The sequence below is a fragment of the Dipodomys ordii genome, unplaced genomic scaffold (assembly GCF_000151885.1).
Source record: "Dipodomys ordii isolate 6190 unplaced genomic scaffold, Dord_2.0 Scaffold25, whole genome shotgun sequence".
Classification (NCBI taxonomy): domain Eukaryota; kingdom Metazoa; phylum Chordata; class Mammalia; order Rodentia; family Heteromyidae; genus Dipodomys; species Dipodomys ordii.
This window is the reverse complement of record NW_012267241.1, coordinates 18,691,250-18,709,019: the sequence shown is the minus strand read 5'-3', so window position 1 is coordinate 18,709,019 and position 17,770 is coordinate 18,691,250. Positions and strand designations below refer to the sequence as shown.

The window sequence follows — 17,770 nt, the reverse complement described above, 5'->3', positions numbered from 1 at the left end:
AGACTAAAAAGAAATGGCATCCCTAGTGTGGAGGAGAGAAAGCGCGGGCATGGACTGAAGACGTTAGCACTTAAGGAATTTCTAGCTCTTCCTAAAGTTAACAGTGTGACTTTCCTATCAATAAGAGTAATTGATAGCACTGACCAACCCTGTACTAAGCCCACCAAATGGATTTTCTTAATCCTTAACCTTGTGTGCTGAATACCATCACTGGCCACACCTTAGAGAAAAAGATGCTACAATCCAGATAGGGGAGAGATTTTCCCAAGTTCATGCAGGTGGAAGGTAGAGGTAGAATTCCAACCCAGGAGCCCTAGCCCCTTGAAAGCAAGCTACTCCTGCCTAACACACTTTTTACATCAGCAACATGCTGCTCACCTTGCCACTATTTCCCTGCTGTGCAATGGTTTAAGGGAGCAGGGCTAGACAGTAATGTTTTGTTGGACTGGAGGTGTGGCTTAAGTGGTAGAGTGCCTGATGAGCAAGCAAGCTGAGCAAGAGCACAAGGCCCTGAGCTCTAGCTTTGGTACCTGCACAAGGGGCTGGGGGTGGGGGAGGAGGTATGAGAAAGAGGGAAGAAAGGGAAGGAGGGAGGGAGGAAGGAAGGGACAGGAAAGAAGGAAGAGAAAAGAGAAAAAAAGGAAGAAGGAAGGAGAGAAATGTTTTGTACTATTAAGAAAACTACAGTTCTGAATCCTTAGGGCTTTTACTTGTGTGAGAAGAGCATCTATAGAATTAAGTTCCCTTTAGAAATGAAGGTAACCATTCATTTTCTTCACAGTAAGACTGATAGTTACTGAGACACAGTCAACATGGTGACAGTGGCAATTGAGGGAGAAATTAATGAGGTCTAAAGCCATTTAGAAGATAGAATATGTTCAACCCAGACAGTAATTAGATTTGAGAGACCAGCAAGAGAATCCTGAGGCATCCACTCTGGGTTGTGGGGTGAGGGAGCTGTTGAAAACTCCATGGAGACGGGATGACAAGTATTTGGAGAGAAAAAGAGGGAAGGGAGTGTGTGGCATATTGAGTGACAGGTACCTGTGGTAGCAGCCAAGTGGAGGGAACTGGTGCGAGACTATTGGTGGGGGGGGGAGCCTTGGCAGAGAGAGTGGGGCCAGGGATCTTGCTGAGGGAGATACCAGTGAAGACATGTTTGAATTTTCCCTCTATGGGTAAGCTCCAGACTAGACAGAAGAATTTAGTCCTGCATCCACAGTAGCTGAGAGAATGCAACTGTGATCAAGTATCAGACTCAGAAGTCCAGCTTCCCGGGTTCACAGCAGTCATCATCACTAAGTATATTTGCACACTGGAAAGATTATTTAATCTCTCTGTGGGTCTATATGCTCTGAGGGAAAGAAAGTAATGGTAATCTCTTATGATGTCATTGGAAGGATTAAATATCTGTGTGTGCGTGCACACACACACACACACAAGAAGCTAAATGAAAGGATGTGACATGCTACAGGTTGGTACAGCGGGACTCTTCCTGCCATGGCAATCAGAGATTTTTTTTTTCTGAAGGCGATCGCTCTCCTTGCAGATGGCTGGACATTGATACTCTATGAGGAAGGCCCAAAGCTGGGAGGCAGGCTGTGGGTGGGCTCAGGTACAGCCCCTTGGCATGCATGCTCTTGGACCTTCCCAAGGCTTTTGTGTCTTAGAGAACAGAATAAAATGCTAACTCTGCAGGTCTGGAAATTGAGTTTCAGATGGGATTTTTAAAACATTTCCAAGAGCACTCAGTCAGTAGACAGAAATGCCAGAATTCAAACCTGAGGCTTCGATGTGCTTTCAAGCCTCTTAGTCTGGGAAGACTTGATGAACAGTGGGAAGTTTGGTAAAGTAAGGAAACCAAAGAGAGGCAATTCAAGCATACACTGATGTGAGATAAGGCAAGTCTTACATAGAAGGCAAGTAGCTTACATATCTTGAGTGTCTTTCTGCAGTCAGTGAAAGTCATTGAAAGGAATGCTGTAAGCTGCTTAAAAGATTAAAACTTATTAAACTGGCAGCAACCTATGGGGTTGTTTGGTATAGGAAAAATATAGAGTCAAACTGGCATGTTACTACTGCAATAGGTTAGCCAAGAGAGTGGGGGTTGAGACACTAGAAATGGAAAGGAGAATGAAAACAAATACATCCCAGCAAGGAACCATAGAGCATGAAAATAATGTAAAGGAAAGTAAGTGCTCAGGATGACCAAGATTTGGAGCCTAGATTCTGTGAGAAATGATAACACCATTAAGAGAATGAAGAGCCGGGCACCAGTGGCTCATGCCTATAAATCCTGGCTATATAGGAAGCTGAGATCTGATGGTCGAGGTTCAAGGCAGCTCAGGCAGATTTCTCCCGCGTAAGTAGCTTTACTGAAACCTGACTTGCTTTGGAATTCTGAACAGGATTTTGTATTATTGCAGAAAAAAAACCCAACAAATAAATATACAAATAAATATCAAACCTATAGAGCCCAGATTTTGAAGCAACACTTATTAGTGGTGAAGATCTATTACTCACAGTGATAAGGAGGGTTTTAATTGCAGAAAAAGCCAGATGTGGAGCTATGGCTCAAGTGGTAGAGTGCTAGCCTTGAGCAAAAGGAGCTCAGGGACAGCGCCCAGGCCCAGAGTTCAAGCCCCAGGACTGGGGGTAGGGGGGAGGAAAAACTGTTCAAGTGAAGCTGGTGGAGTGAGTCCTAGGTAGGCTACAGGCTGGGTTCTATTCTTAGTAGAGCCAAGGTTGGCTCTGAATTTAAGCAGTTCACATGTTTTTCTGATGGGAGTGATTGAACATGTCCACTTAATTGCTGGCAAGCAGAGGATACTTTACATACAGATGCTAAGTGCACATTCAGAGCAAGCCTAATCTGGAAGGAATGTTGTAGCTCTTGGTTCCAGAAAAGCCCTTGCAAAATGACATAAACAACAGTGATAAAGATGTCACATAAGGAGTAGCACAGCACAGAGTGGGAGGGACTTGAGACTTGGCACATCTGGACGGTGCTCTGCCTCCCACGGTTTTCTTGGCTCCCTCCTGCCTGGTTCTGGAACCATCTTTGTCTTCACTGGATGATGACCAACACAAGAGACACTAATTCTCCCAGGTTTTTCTCCCTTTAGGATAGCAACTACTCTCAGAAGCTCTGTCTCCAGCTCCTTCCATAGGTTCATTGGCCAGGAAGAGATCATAGGCCCCTTATGGAACCAATCCTTCACAAGGGAAAACCTTCCTTTTCACTTTGGCCAATAGATCTTCACCATCAATGAGTGTTGCTTCAAAATCTGGGCTCTATAGTGAAGAAAAGAGGAAATTCAGTTTCTCCCTACAGTTTTTCTAGACATGTTTGATATTTATTTGTATATTTTGTTGTTGGGGTTTTTTTCACCTGCATTAATACATAGATCCTATTCAGAATTCCAAAGCAAGGCAGGTTTAAGTAAAGCTACTAGGAAGCGAGAAATGGTTCAAAGCTAGCCTGGTCCTGAAAAAAAAGTATTTGAGACTATGTCAACCAATGACAGGATGTAGTGGTTCATGCCTGTCATCCTAGCAACAAGAGAACACAGTGTCTGGAAGCAACAGCACCCCTGTCATCCCAGCAATTCAGGGTAACATAAATATGAGGATCACAGTCCGGGCTGTTACCTATCAAAAACAAACAAGAAAACAGAACCAAAATGATAGCCAGTAAGGTAGAGTGGCTCACGTGGTAGAGTACCTGCTTAGCAAGGGCCTGAGTTCAACTAATGCCGCATAAAAAAGAGCTGAAAGCATCCTCCAGCACAAAATAGGTTTGTTTGAATTCATGAGTTGATGCGGAAACACTAAAAACAGGATGCAAGCTCCCTGTCTTCCTTTCACAGACCCTGCTGCAGAGGCCCAAGCAAATAGGCAACAAGAAGAGATGGTGGATTTGTGGCTCCATGTACCAGCAGCTGGCCACAGCTGCCTCATGCTGCTGGCCATGTGCTGGCAGCTCAGGAGACACTGTGGTTTCTCTGTTGCTCTAGGATAGGGTGCTATCAACTTCCAAAAAGACTTGAGTAATACAGGCTAACATACATCCTCCTCAAAGAGAGAATAAGCAGAAAGGGGGTACTTAGGCCCCATAAGACTTTGTCTCCCGTAAGGAATGACCCCTTTCTCCCTTCTAGTTATACCTTCCTGGAAGTAAGTGGTCCCCAAGTCAAAGCTACACTGGCCACTACTGATGGGGGCTGGGCAGGTCTGTCTTGTGAGAGGGACAGAGAGCTGAGAATGAGCTTTGGCTCTCTTTTTGTCCCCCATCTCCCAACACCCCATGCTAGTCACTGACCAGCTAGCTCATAGATGGGCCCATAGTTGAAATTGCCCCCATCCAAGGAACTATTGTGTTGGACTTCTATTTCTCCACAGAATGTATCCCTTCCAATCAAGAGTGAAAATGAGCATGGTACTTGGCCAGCTTCCTTCACGCTTCCCCTAAGAACTGACTGTTCTAATTTTTGCTCCTTTCTATGCAGCTGATACAGGATGCACCAATGACCTTGCCCAGGAGTATGGAAGTGAGGCAAGATGTGAAGATGTGCTCACCCCCTCCCACGGCCCAGGCCAGTCCGGGAGCCCTCCAGTTTGGAGACAGTCCCACCAGCCATGTGCTATTCAAGCTTCCCCAGGAATTATGGAATGCCAGGTACTTTTAGATTATCCTGTCCCTGATGCAGTTCTGTCCCAGGGAAATCTAGCTGGCAGGAGCCCTGGTACCTGTCATTGGTGAAGTCAGCACTGCTTTAGGATGGGGGGATGGGGCGTGGATGCCTACCAGGTGCTCTCCGATAGCTGGAATACTCCAGTCAGCTCAGAACTGATTGAGAATAGACAGTGTGCTAAAAAATTAAGACTTGTTGGGCTTTTGGAGGGTTTTACTGTTGTTTTCCCCCAGAGTTGCTGTTTATTTCTGTAACAGATCACCTTTCCTCTCTTGGATTCATTAGTGGAAGGAATATTGGTCTTTTAAATGGCCTCAGTGCCAGAAAGAACATTTTTAGTGACGGCATTTTGTTTATGCTAACAAGTTGCATTCCTTTTGGGAAAAGAGAGAATGAGAAGAAATATTAATTGCATCCGTGGAAAGTAGAAAAGCAAGGTTTGTCATTTTCAGGTGATTTGAAGAGAAAGGCATCAACCATTCCTTCAATACTTTTCTGCAGAGGTGGAATTTTCCCTGGGTCAAAAATATCTGGCTTTAGCTCCTGGCTCTCGGCCCCTACTGAGACATGTACTGGCCCCACACCACCGGCCAGCTCAGTTCCTTTGCAGTGGGGATTCCAATATGGCAAGAGGGTTGCCAAGAGAAGGCATGAAGAAGATGTCAATAACCCCAGCGTGTGAATGCTGATGTCTGGCTTTACCCATATCTCTACTATTCATGATGCACCCTTAGGCGCTTCCCAGAGCTCCCATATTCCATACATATAAAGACATGAATGCCTATGGAATTTTCCAGTGTCTGGCCCAGATCTTTGCCACACACTCAGTAAATATTTGTTGGGTACACAAAGGGATAGATGTGAGTTTTTATTCAAAGTAAAGCTGACTTAGCCATCATGCAATCGAACTCATATGAACTTCCAGTCTCTGACTCACACTGTTGTTAAGCTCCTGTTCTGTCCTAGATGAAGGGGAAGATGGGAACAGGGGAGAGGTGGGGGGGGGGGAACAGGAGAAGGTGAACGTAGACTTGTGTGCCTTTGTGTTAAAGATCTGACAGGTGCTTCAGTCACTTCCTTGTTATTCAAGCTGTCCCCACTCCCTTTCCTACTTTCTTTCCAGGAATATACACAAAATGCAATGCATATTTATTGGCTTTAAACAGTTGACACTACTAAGGGAAATGTGCCAGTCACAAAAAGACAAATGCTGTGTGCTTCTACTAGGCAGAGGTGCCTAGAACAGTGATTCCTAGAGACAAAGTGGAATGGAGGTGGCCAGATGCTGGGGGGTGGGGGTGGGGGTGGGAATTGAAAGGTGTTGTTGAATATAGAAAGAATGGAGGATGTAAGATGGAAAGCATTCTGGAGATTGGTCTAAAACATTGGCTTAAAAGCCTAACACTACTTAACTATACACTTCAAATGGTTAAGATGGAAAATTGGGGGTGATATGAATTTTACCACTGTTTAAGCATAAAATCTTTGGTGCTTCTAGGGTTTGAGTTCAAGGTCTTATGCTTACTAGGTAAAAGCACCTTGCCACTTGAGCTATACCCCAACCCTTTTTTCACTTTACTTTGTCTTTTCAGATAGTATCTACTGCTTTTTTTTTTGCCCAAAATGAGACTGAGACCATGACTGCCCTTTAAAAAAAATTTGTTTTCAATTAAGATCCAGATATGCTCCTTCCTGCCATAGGCTAGGACTTACCAGAGCTAGCTAAATTTGCAGTAGAAGTTCTGCATTGTCCCCTGTGCAGTAAACTGTATAACAGAACTGAGACTAGCTGGAATCTGATGGCTTCTGGAAGTCCACAGAGGCACAGGCTGACAAGTCAAGACATGCTCCCCTCCTACTCTCCCCGCGCAGAGCTGCAGAGAAACACTGCAGGCTTCTGTTCCCCTTCATTACTGTTTCTCTCTCTCTCCCCCGGCAGGTCAAAGTTTGCTGTGGACGTGCTGACAACGTCTTCCAGAGGGCTGCTGTTTCACTCGGGCACCAAGAACTCCTTCATGGCTCTTTATCTCTCTAAAGGACACCTTGTCTTTGCTTTGGGGGCAGAAGGAAAGAAACTGAGGCTCAAGAGCAGAGCAAAATACAACAATGGGAAATGGCACACGGTGAGGGCTGGGGCTATCAATGGCTCCTCAAGCACTGCCAGAACAAATTCTGAAATGCCGCAGCCTCCCACTTTTTGAAAACTGACATGGCACCCTAAGTGGAAAATTCCACACCTCACCTCTTGTAATCAGTAGCAGGCAAAACATAAACACTACAACTATGGTACCAAATTACTTTTAGGGTCAGGTATGGTGGGTCATGAATCCCAGATGCTTAGAAAGTGGGAGAGGTAGCAAGATAAAGGCACAAGGCTAACCCAGAAAAAAATATAAGACCCTATCTAAGAACAAACTAAAAAAGAAAGAAAGACAAAAGGGGTGGGAGGTGTGGCTTAGCTGTCAGAGTACTAGTCAATGAACAAAAGTGTCAGGTACTGAATTTGAGTCCCAGTTAAGATCTTAAAGAAAACAAAGGGAAAGGCAAGGGAGTGTGGTTCAAGTGGCAGAGCACCTGCCTAGCAAGAATGAAATCCTAAGTTCAAACACCAGTACTGAGAAGGAAAAAAAAAGAAAGAAAAATCTTTCAGACTGCAAGTATAAGGTACACATAAACGTAAATGAATTTCCTGTTTAGATTTGGGTTCCATTCCCCAACATATCATATTGTGAATATTTCAGTTCCAACCACAACAATAATACCCACCCAAATCTCAGGCCAGTGTTTCAGATGAGGGATACCTAACCTGCAGATTCTCTTGGTATGGAATTCACCATGTGAAAGCTGAAAGCAGTAACCCCAACAGTCTGGCAGATGCAAGCACGTGGGCTGGGAGAGCTTGTGTGATTGGATGTCCTGAGCACCAGCTTCTTGGTCCACGTGGGCTCTACCCACTGCAGCTGTGACCAACCCCCCTCCACACTTCTCTGAGTCACCTCCTTCCTCGCTTTCTCTCCTCTCTACTTCCTGGACCTTTTTTCCTACAGGGCAAGTTTTCAGGCCTGAAGATCCTTCTCTGGACCCCAATGCCTTCCCCCTTAGCACCAGGGTAAAGGTTCACCTCCCTAGCACCCCAGCCCTTCCCCAAAGGCACCTCAGATTCTTTCCATATACTAGAAGGCCCAGGAAATAGAATGACTTTACAAGTTGCATTCATTTAGTCATTCAACAATCACAAACCAGTCTCCTAAAGCATATAAACACAAAATCCTCATCAGTGTTGGATACAGGTGTTGGAGAAAACACTGGAACAAGGCTAGGAAATGGCAGAGCAACACCTTATTTTAGACAAAGTAATCAGAAAAGGCCTCTTGCTGGGATGACCATCTTGGGAAGTTATTGGAAGGGAGCTGTGGCTCAAATGGTAGAGTACTAACCTCAAGCAAAGAAGCTCAGGGATCATGTCTAAGCCCTGAGTTCAAACTCCAGTACTGGCACAGACACACAATACAAGAGTAGAAGTGGGGAAATGATGTGAATTTTATGGCCTTTGTCTAAAGGTGGCTGTGGTGGAGGTGGTGGGAGGTAGGCATCTGAGATATGTGCCAGGCACAGTAGCTCACACCTTTAAAAAAAAAAAAAAGAATTAGTGTGACCTTCATTTCCAAAACATACTAGGTATGGGAGTGCATGTCTGTGATCCCAGCTCTATGTGGGAGGGATTGTTTGGAGGGTTTTATATGCTGTTCATCTCTTCATCTCTTTGATTTCATCTCTTAATCTCTTTGGCTATTTATCCTTTGTTTTAATTTCCAAACATCTGCTTATTTACTTCATTTAGTTCCCTTTTTAATCTCATTTTGCCCAATATCTAACATAGTCTCACAGATTAATGATGAATGACAACAAACTAGAGAAAATCTTCTCTCATTTTTTAAAGCAGAGGTGGAGAGAACCTTTTGTCTGCCAAAGGCCATTAGGTATTTATAACTCATTGACTGGCCTTATGAGAGAATCAATACAGGCAGATGGTATTGGGCAGTCAGTCTTATCAGAGGCCAAATGGTTCTCTGGGCCTTGTTCTGCCTGACAGTTAGGAACAAGAGTCCTCCTCTCCCCTGTTTAAACTGTCTGAAGGAGAAGAAAGCTTTTGTTTTGGTTTTAATTTCCTGCGATGACTGATAAGATGCTGTACCAATTATCAGAGGTAAAACTGATTCATTTATTATCTTTTTTCTGAAGGTGGTGTTCGGGCAAGATGGAGGGAAGGGACACCTGGCTGTGGATGGGCTGACAGCCCAGCAGGGCAGCTTGCCTGGGAATTCTACAGTCAACACCATAGCCCAGGTTTACTTGGGATCACCTCTATCAGGGAAGCCAAAGGTAAGTGTGGATAAGAATAATTCACCTCATGGTTGGTGCCAGCGGTTCACACCTATAATCCTAGCTGCATGGGAGGCTGAGATCATAAAGATATGGTTCAAGGCCAGCCTGGGGAAGAATAGTACGTAAGACTGCTTCTAGACCAATAGCTGGACACTGATACACACCTGTCATCCTAGCTTCGTGAAAAGCATAAATAGATAGATCATGATCCAGGTGCCTACTTGGACAGGAAATAAGACCCTACCTAAAAAAATAACCAGTACAAAAAATAGCTAGAGGTATGGCTCAGCAGTAGAATGCTCACCTAGCAAGCACAAACTCCTAAGTTCAAACGCTGGGACCACCAAAAAAATTAAACAAGTAATTCACCTTATAATAGAAGCATTAAAATTACACGAGATAGCTAAGAATCTCAAAATGATCAGGAGAATCCCAGTTTGAAGCTGGCCCAGGTAAAACGTTAATGAGACCTTATCTCAACAAACAAGCTGGACTGGACATGGTGGCATAAATTCAAGATCCCAGATACTGGGCAGATGCAGGGAGGAAGATCACCATGCCAGGCCACTCCAGGCAGAAAGTGAGACTTTATAAAACATAACCCAAAGCACAAAAGGACTTGAAGTGTGACTCAAGTGGCAGAGGACTTACCTTGCAAGTGCAAGTCCCTGAGTTCAAATACCAGTGCTGAAAGGAACTCAACATACTTTAAATGATTTTTAAAAAATCTAATGTTCACAAGCCCCAAAAGAAAGTCCGGAGCCTTTCTTTGCAAAGGACAGGTTGAGAGATGGGGTCCAAAGAAGTGGCCCTGGAGCTTCTTCGTGGCTGAAAACAGGAGTCTCCTAGCTCCTCTTCCAAGGATGTGAATACAGGCTGAGGCTTGCAGGTCTAATGAGATTTGATATTATGATAATGCATTTTAAGCTTTAGTGATTTTTTTTATCAGTTTTGCAGAAAGGTGGTGAAAGTATTTGCTTCAGTCTACTGTCGATACACTGTTGAATGTAAATGTTGTCTTTAAAGGATTTGTCTCTCTTTTTCATAGGCAGAAATCCAATATCATTTGCCACAATAGTGGGTCACTATAAACATACTTACATGGAAATGAAATGTGATTAAAGTCTAGAGGGACAGTGAGGCCTCAATCCATTTACATGGAGAAAGAAAAAGAGCTTGCCAAGTGATCCAGGGGTATTTAAGACATACTAGCACAAAGCTACAGTTTGCTCTGTTTTTCTAACCAGAAGGATAGAAAGGGAATGGGGCAGGAGGGAGGGGAGCTTAGTGGCAAATACATTCTTGACATGCTTAAGGCCCCAAGTTGGATGCCCAGCACCGAAAGGAAAACTGAAGAACTTACTTAGCTGAACATACATTTCAGTGCTAGCTAGTGTTCAGAAATGACAAAATTATCTCAAGAACCAAATTTGGGAATACTGGGCTAGGGGAGAATAAAGACTCCTCTGTCTCCAAGGAGAAGTGCATTTCACTGGACTTGTCAAGTTTAAAGACTCTGCTGGACTATAGCCTAAGGCCAGCTCTGGGCCTGCCCTCCCCCTCTCTCTCTCACTTCACACACCTGCCTCTCTCCTCTCACATGTCCCTTGTCTTCCACAGAGCTAAGACAGTGGTCCTACCAATAGTTCAGGCCTGGTAACTGTCCTGTACCCAGATGTAGCTTTCCCCCTTTCTGCAAAAGCTGATGGCGCATTCTGGTATGATGTATGTTTGCAGTAAGTCAGGAGTGGGCCTAGACTGGAAATTAACATGATTTGAATCAAATCTTCTTTACCAACTTGGGTTGGACGATCCCATAGGCCCACTTAAGTTTTTTCCCAAGGGTTTGAGTCAAAGCCTCAGCAAGCAGTTTATTATTTATAGTAACTTATATATGTAAGTCACAAGTAATAGATAAGTTAGATTATATTCAATATACACATTTAACTTTTTAAGTGTTAAAGAAGACCATTAATATTTCCTTTTCTTCAACTTCTGTACCTCTTTCCTCCGTCAAAGAAATCACAGGTCAGGGTGGCTGCTCAAGGGCACGATTTCAGTATTCATTGGACCACTTTAATCACATTCAGCCTCCTCGCCTCTATGGTGAAAAGTAATACTCATTTACAATATCTGTTATAACCAAGGTTCTTTGCTAGCCTTTCTGCAGCCTGGGGGTATGAACCAATTATTAGCTCCCTTGCATAGTGTAGGCTCTGTTAGTCAACTTTTCCTCTCTGTGACCAAAGAATTCTTTGAGAATTTTAGGAACATTTTGAGAATTTTAGGAATGTGTTGTGGTCCTTTTTTTTCCTCCCCCATAAAAATGTACATTCAGAAAGCATCTGGTATATAAGACATTATTACTACAAATCCCCAGAAGTCATCCCTGGGCCCAGGTGAGGAACCCCTGTGATTGGCCAGTTTCAGGCAGGTCCCTGGTGATGCCCACAGTGTTTTGTTTTGTTTTTAAATTACATAGCATTAGAGATTGGTTGGTAGTAAATACACAGAGCCTAACAATATAAGGGGCTGTTTCACACTTCAGTATTGGGGTACTATGTTGGCCTTATTTTTTGATCAGCTGTCTGCATTAAACTATCACAGGGGCTCAGGAAGTCCTTGAAGGGGCTTGTACCTGCAAAGAGACTCTGAGCTCTGTGGACTGAAACAGAAGTTCCCCATTGCAGCTCTGTGTGGAGGCCAGGGTCAGGGCAACCCTTTTGGTTTTCTTCTGGCACAAGCTAGCAACCTCTCCCACCCCAGCCCTCCTACATGCACCATTCCCTCTGGTGGTGACACCTTCAAACTTCACCCAGCTACGCCAAGCCTCTGGCATATGAGTTGTCTTGACTCTATGCTATGGACAAAGAGCCACGTGGAACTGTCAGGCCTAGTTGACTCGCTAAAGAAAGAAAATGTGTATTCTTGCTGACTGGAAAGCTGTCATACCCTTTACCTTGGCTGCCTGGGCATTTCTTGAAACTGTACATCAAGAATTCTTTCTCTTCTGTCTGGTTGCAGAGTCTCCCCCAACGCAGTTTTGTGGGATGCCTGAAGAACTTCCAGTTGGATTTCAAACCCTTGGATTCCCCTTCTTCAAGCTTTGGGGTGTTTCCCTGCATGGATGGCTCTTTGGAGAAAGGCATCTACTTCTCCCAAGGAGGAGGCCACATTGTCTTGGGTAAGGAGCAGTTTATATAGAGTTCATCTTTTCGGTCTGAAGAACTCTAAGGGCTGTCTTTTAATTCTGATGATTAACTGATTTCTTTCTTTTTTAATAAGCTAACCCTGTGTTGTTGGGGCCAGAATTTAAGCTTGCTTTCAGCATTCGCCCAAGAAGTCTCACTGGAATCCTAATACACCTCGGAAGCCAGCTGGGACCGCATCTGAGTGTATATATGGAGGCAGGAAAGGTGTGTGGTGGCCTGATGACCTGGGGCGGGGAGAGGGAACCAGATTCTACTTCTGGGTCATACTGGATAAATTGTGGTAGAAAGTGGAATCCAGGTTTATGGTTCAATGAGTTGGCTTTAGGACTAACAATATCTTCCTTGAGAAAGTAGTTTTATCATCATGCTTTCTGTTCTTCATCCGTAAGTCAAGAAATCTTAAAACAAGTTGGGCCAAATTCCAGCCTGGCGAAGTTATGTAAATTATGACTTAGTCTCAGTAGCTATGAAATGTGGAGATAATCCTCCTATTCTCATGCCAAGACTAGAGAAACTGCCAGTGCCCCATAAATGTTCATCTTCCCTCCTGTCCAATCACCCTTGTTGCATGCCTACTTTTATTTAGAAGGGGAGTGGCCAGGATTACTGGGATATGTTTTCTCACCAGTTGTCTGCACGAAGACATATTGTGACCATGGCCCCACAGCCAGGGCCCCAGGGCCCGTGACCCTACAATATGTCCATTTCCCCACACAATGGAATCCATTGTCACCAGTCCCAGATTCTCTCTACACAATTCAATACTGCAGTCCGTTCAGTCAAGCCAGCCAGTGGTCCTGCTCTGGCTTTGCTTTGTCTCCTCAAAGGTTCCTTTCTACCTATACTTTTTGCAGCCCCATCCTTTCTATCACTCACAGACCCATTGGTATTTCTAACCACTGAGTTATGTCTTTTTCTTTTTCAAAGAAGTTTCCAAGTTCTTTCACAAAGCCTCAGGGAACTAAGGCCTCAAGTCAAGGATCGATGCTAAGCCATTTGCTTTCATCTCTATCCTTCCGCAGTTTATTAAATGTGGGGGTAACAAGTCCCAGAAGTAAATAAAATAGCCCAAGCTCCTAGAATATTTTTTTCAGTGCTAGCGATGAAACCCAGAGCCTCTCTCATGCTACACAAATGCTGCCTCACTAACCCATGCCCACCTCTAGATTGTGTGTTTGTGTGTCTGTGTGTGTATGCGTGCGTGCGCGTGTGCTTAAACTTAGGGCCTAAGCATTGTCCCTTAATTGATGCTCTACCTCTTCAACCACACCTCCACTTCTGGCTTCTTGCTAGTTAGTTGGAGATAAGAGTCTCACAGACTTTCCTGCTCAGGCTGGCTTCAAACTGTGATCCTCAGATCTCAGCTTCCCAAGTAGCTAGGATTATAGTCATGAGCCATGGGTGACTGGCTGCAGAATGCTTTTTACTGTACTTGTAGCCATTGTGTCTGTGTAGGTCTCCAATCATCTGGAAGAGCTTCTAGCAACTTCCTGCTTGCCAGGGGATATTGGCAGATTTTTAGGGAGGGTCTCCAGTGACTGCACATGGACAAAGACGATGAGCTTTATAATGGCATTGACATTGTTTGGCTCAGAAGTTGCCTATGAATAGCTTGCTCCAAATCAAGTATAAATTATTTATAAATGGACTTATTTTCGTCTTCTCATTGCATTCACCTTGATTCAACCCATGGAAAAACCTGGAGGAGCTCCTAGAGGCTAGAAAGTGGGAAGGTTGGATTCTGCTCCCAATTATGCCCACTGCCTAATAACCCTGGCCCCTTCCCTTCCCTGCCCATCACAGACACAATGTGTAGTTAGTTAAATGTCTTGGGAGAGAACCCTCTGTATGCAGCGCAGTCATGGGATTGCTATAATTGACTCACCTTTGCAGCAGAGTGTGGGCCTCTGTCAGCATTTTATACATCCTTCCAACCAGAGTTACTGTTTCATATTCATTGCATTGTATTCCAGGTCACAGCCTCTGCAAACATTGGGGCAGGTGGGGCCTTGACATCAGTTGCACCAAAGCAGTCTCTGTGTGACGGACAGTGGCACTCAGTGGCAGGTATGATACCCCTTTCAGCCTTTTGTTCATATGATAAAATAGTCTCCTCCCAGCTGAGAACAAAAAACTCATCTTAAGCCGGGCACTGGTGGCTCACACCTGTAATTCTAACTACTCATGAGGCTGAGATCTGAGAATCTCAGTTCAAAGACAGCCCAGGCAGGAAAGTCTATGAGACTCTCATCTCCAATTAACCACCAAAAAGCCAAAAGTGGAGCTGTGGCTCAAGTGTTAGAGTGCCAGCCTTGAGCAAAAGGAGCCCAAAGACAGCACCCATGCCCTGAGTTCGAGCCTCAGGACCTGAACACACACACAGGAAAAAGTGTCCTCCCATCCGGATTTGATTATCTCAAAGGACAGCCTCAGTCCATCCATCCATCCATCATGCCTGGCCCAGGGCTCTCTTCTAGCGACAGACCTAAGCCACTTCCTTTCTTCCAGTTATTACCAAGTGCACCTGCAGGTTTACTCATCCATTCTCAATCCCAACTGCATTGAGATTAATTCATGGCTGCTGCCTTCAGTTGTCCATAGCATGCTGAGTTTCGGGGTTTGGGGGGGAGTTTCTTGGGTCCAGCAAACTAAGAAGTACTACAACATAGTACCTTATGAAACTATGAAACAACAGAGGTCAAATCTCAGTTCTGTCCTTCTCCTTAGGCACTTGGGATAAAGGCTCTTGATGTCCTGTTTCTGCATCTGTAAATAGAGATTAAATATAGTACATAGCTCCTAGGGCCGTGAAAATAAAATGAGTAGGACCCTATGTGTGAAATATTATGGGTTATTTTTGTCAACATGATGCTAATGCTAATGAAACAAGGGAGTCAAAGCAATGGTGAAGAGCAAGGATTGCCTCTCAGAATCTGTTACACTAGTAAGAACTCATGGATATTAGTTTAGACATAGCTGAACCTATATTAGCTAAAATACCTTTTGTAGAAAGTGAGGTTTCCAGCACTACTTTGAAAGTAAACCACGTTGAGTTTTGTTATAACTCAACCCAAAAGGAACTTTGTATATCAAAGGTCAGATTTGTGTGTGCTATCTTTGGCATCAGTTTTGCATCTTCTGGGACAGTAGCCAAAATGGTGTGAAGGAGGCATGACTTTTGGCATCAGAGCTTGAACCTTAGCTCCTGAGAACCACACCATCTGATCAGGTCCTCAGAGAACACCATCTCTTACCTGGGAAAGGTGAACAATGCTGTCTTCCACACAGATACATTTTAGGGATTCAATTCAGCAATGTATGCAGAAGCACCTAACACTGTGTGGTGTTAAGAAGTTAGTGGAATTTATACCAAGGCTCATGGAATGCCTGTGCATGCAGCTCCATTGGACCAGTGGCAATGTTCCTAGAGAGAGTAAATGGCGAAACAGTGGGAAGGAAAGAGCTCTCCTCTGGTGATAGATCTAACCTGCTTCTTTTATTCCAGTCACAATTAAACACCATATCCTGCACTTGGAACTGGACTCAGATAACAGCTATACAGCTGGGCAGTTCACCTTCACACCTAACAGCACCCATGGGCCACTGTACATTGGAGGTGTCCCAGGTAACTCTGGTCCTGACTTCTATACCCATTATCCCGTGTCCACCATCAACCTTCTCCTCATAATCCATAACTATGATACTCAGTACATAGGGATTGACAGGGTGGCCTCTGGCTGGACATTGGAGATGGTGAGGCCTTTGAGGCAACACTCAGAGAAACTTGGTGGCAATCCAGGCCACAGTATGGTGTTCCTCCTGTCCCAAGCCTGTAACTGAGAAGCCTATAACCTCCTAGAAGCCTATAACCTTCTGGATTAATGCAAGAGGTTGTATTAATCCAAAAACCCAATATTGGCCAAGAATCAGGAAAGGGGTTGAAAGTCTGGTCTCTATTTCCCAAGGCATTTAGTCTGATCCCTGAGTTATTGTGAGCCCAGAATGGGAAAATCAGGTAGATTGAGACAGTCAAGTTCAGGACTGGAATTTTGCCTAGCAAGAATCTTTTCATTCTCCCCTATTTTATGTCCTGCCAAATAGTCTGGTTGTTAATTTTATAGGCCTTTCATGACCCATAAGAAGCTGCAGAGTTCAGAGTTATTATCTATTGATTTGGGCAGCAGACGTTTCTTTGCAGAATCGAGAGCAGCCCTGCTGTTCATTTATCATAGTTGTGGGGCATCAGATGCCTGGTCGAAGGGAGGAAATGACTGGTGGGCTGAGAAGGAGGGTCCTTTTGGCTCTTTCTAATAAAATTAAAACTTGGCATGCATTCATTTGGCCGTATGAGCTGAGTGCCTCCCCCTCTTCTCTTCCAGCAGACTTGAAGACATTGATGATCCCTGTGTGGAGATCATTTTTTGGCTGTCTGAAGAATATCCAAGTCAACCACATCCCTGTCTTTGTCACGAAAGCCACAGAGGTGCAGGGGTCTGTCCATCTGAATGGTTGCCCTGATCACTAAACTAGGACTATAACACACAGGGAAATTCACCTTCAAGAGTACCACCCACATTCTGTGCCTCTCTCCAACTCAAGGTCATCTTTGCCTCTGGACACCATCGGCACAAATCTCCTTTCCGGTTCCAACCACATACAGCCATCGTTTGGGCTTTCAGTGCTACATATCATTTTATGAAAAAAAAATCCCATGTCTTGAGAAGATGAACAAACTGTTATTCAAACATGTTATTCAAACACAATGTCTTTGGTAATATTATTTCCACTAAAAATTAAATGTCTTTTAAGGAACATTTTTTCCACTTGTTAAATCAATTCTTTTAAGTAAGGAACATTCTTTCCACTTGTTAAATCAATTCTTTTAAGTGCACTTTAAAAGAAGGAACCTTTTAAATGTGTTAAAGGGCTGTAATTTATGGGGTTAAAGAAATGCAACCTATTCTTCAAATTAATGATGTTTTATGAACATAAATCCCAGGCTTGATGGCCATTGTTAATTATACTAATGCCTCAGCACCAGTTCAGTGTGTGATCCACCACACAGTTCTACAAGTAATTATTAAATACTTAATGGGAGGTACTATGTGTGTTCACCGGGTGAACCATAGTGAAGTCTAAAAAATGATTATAGAGTATATGATTCAATTGGAGAAACGTAATATTCATAAAATAGTAACTAACAATCAAACCAGTTAATTAATGAAGCCCATTGGCTTCCTAAGCCTTGCTTTTCCCTATCCACTACCAACAAGTTCACATTATGATTATTGATTTGTGGTGTGTATGTGTATAGGTGAGTGTGTGTATATGTGTGTGTATGTCTGTGCTAGTACTAGGGCTTGAACTCGGGGCCTCCAACTCTTGTTTAGCTTTTTCACTCAAGGCTGATAACTCTACTGCCACAACTCCACTATTGGCTTTTTGCTGGTTAATTAGAGATAAGAGTCTGGATTTATC

At 43.9% G+C, this 17,770-nt stretch overlaps 1 protein-coding gene across 1 annotated transcript in view; it reads left to right on the top strand.

Annotated features, from left to right (window-relative positions):
• Window positions 1–17,071, top strand: part of Lama3 (laminin, alpha 3) — a 202,840-nt gene extending 185,769 nt beyond the window's left edge. Inside the window, exons 70-77 of the mRNA XM_013014815.1 lie at window positions 4,509–4,678; window positions 6,634–6,817; window positions 8,937–9,077; window positions 12,105–12,264; window positions 12,366–12,496; window positions 14,266–14,359; window positions 15,798–15,917; window positions 16,672–17,071. Coding sequence (XP_012870269.1) covers window positions 4,509–4,678; window positions 6,634–6,817; window positions 8,937–9,077; window positions 12,105–12,264; window positions 12,366–12,496; window positions 14,266–14,359; window positions 15,798–15,917; window positions 16,672–16,817 — 1,146 coding nt within the window. The 3' untranslated portion in view covers window positions 16,818–17,071. The remainder of the gene's footprint in view (window positions 1–4,508; window positions 4,679–6,633; window positions 6,818–8,936; window positions 9,078–12,104; window positions 12,265–12,365; window positions 12,497–14,265; window positions 14,360–15,797; window positions 15,918–16,671) is intronic.
• The last annotated feature ends 699 nt before the right edge of the window (window positions 17,072–17,770 follow it).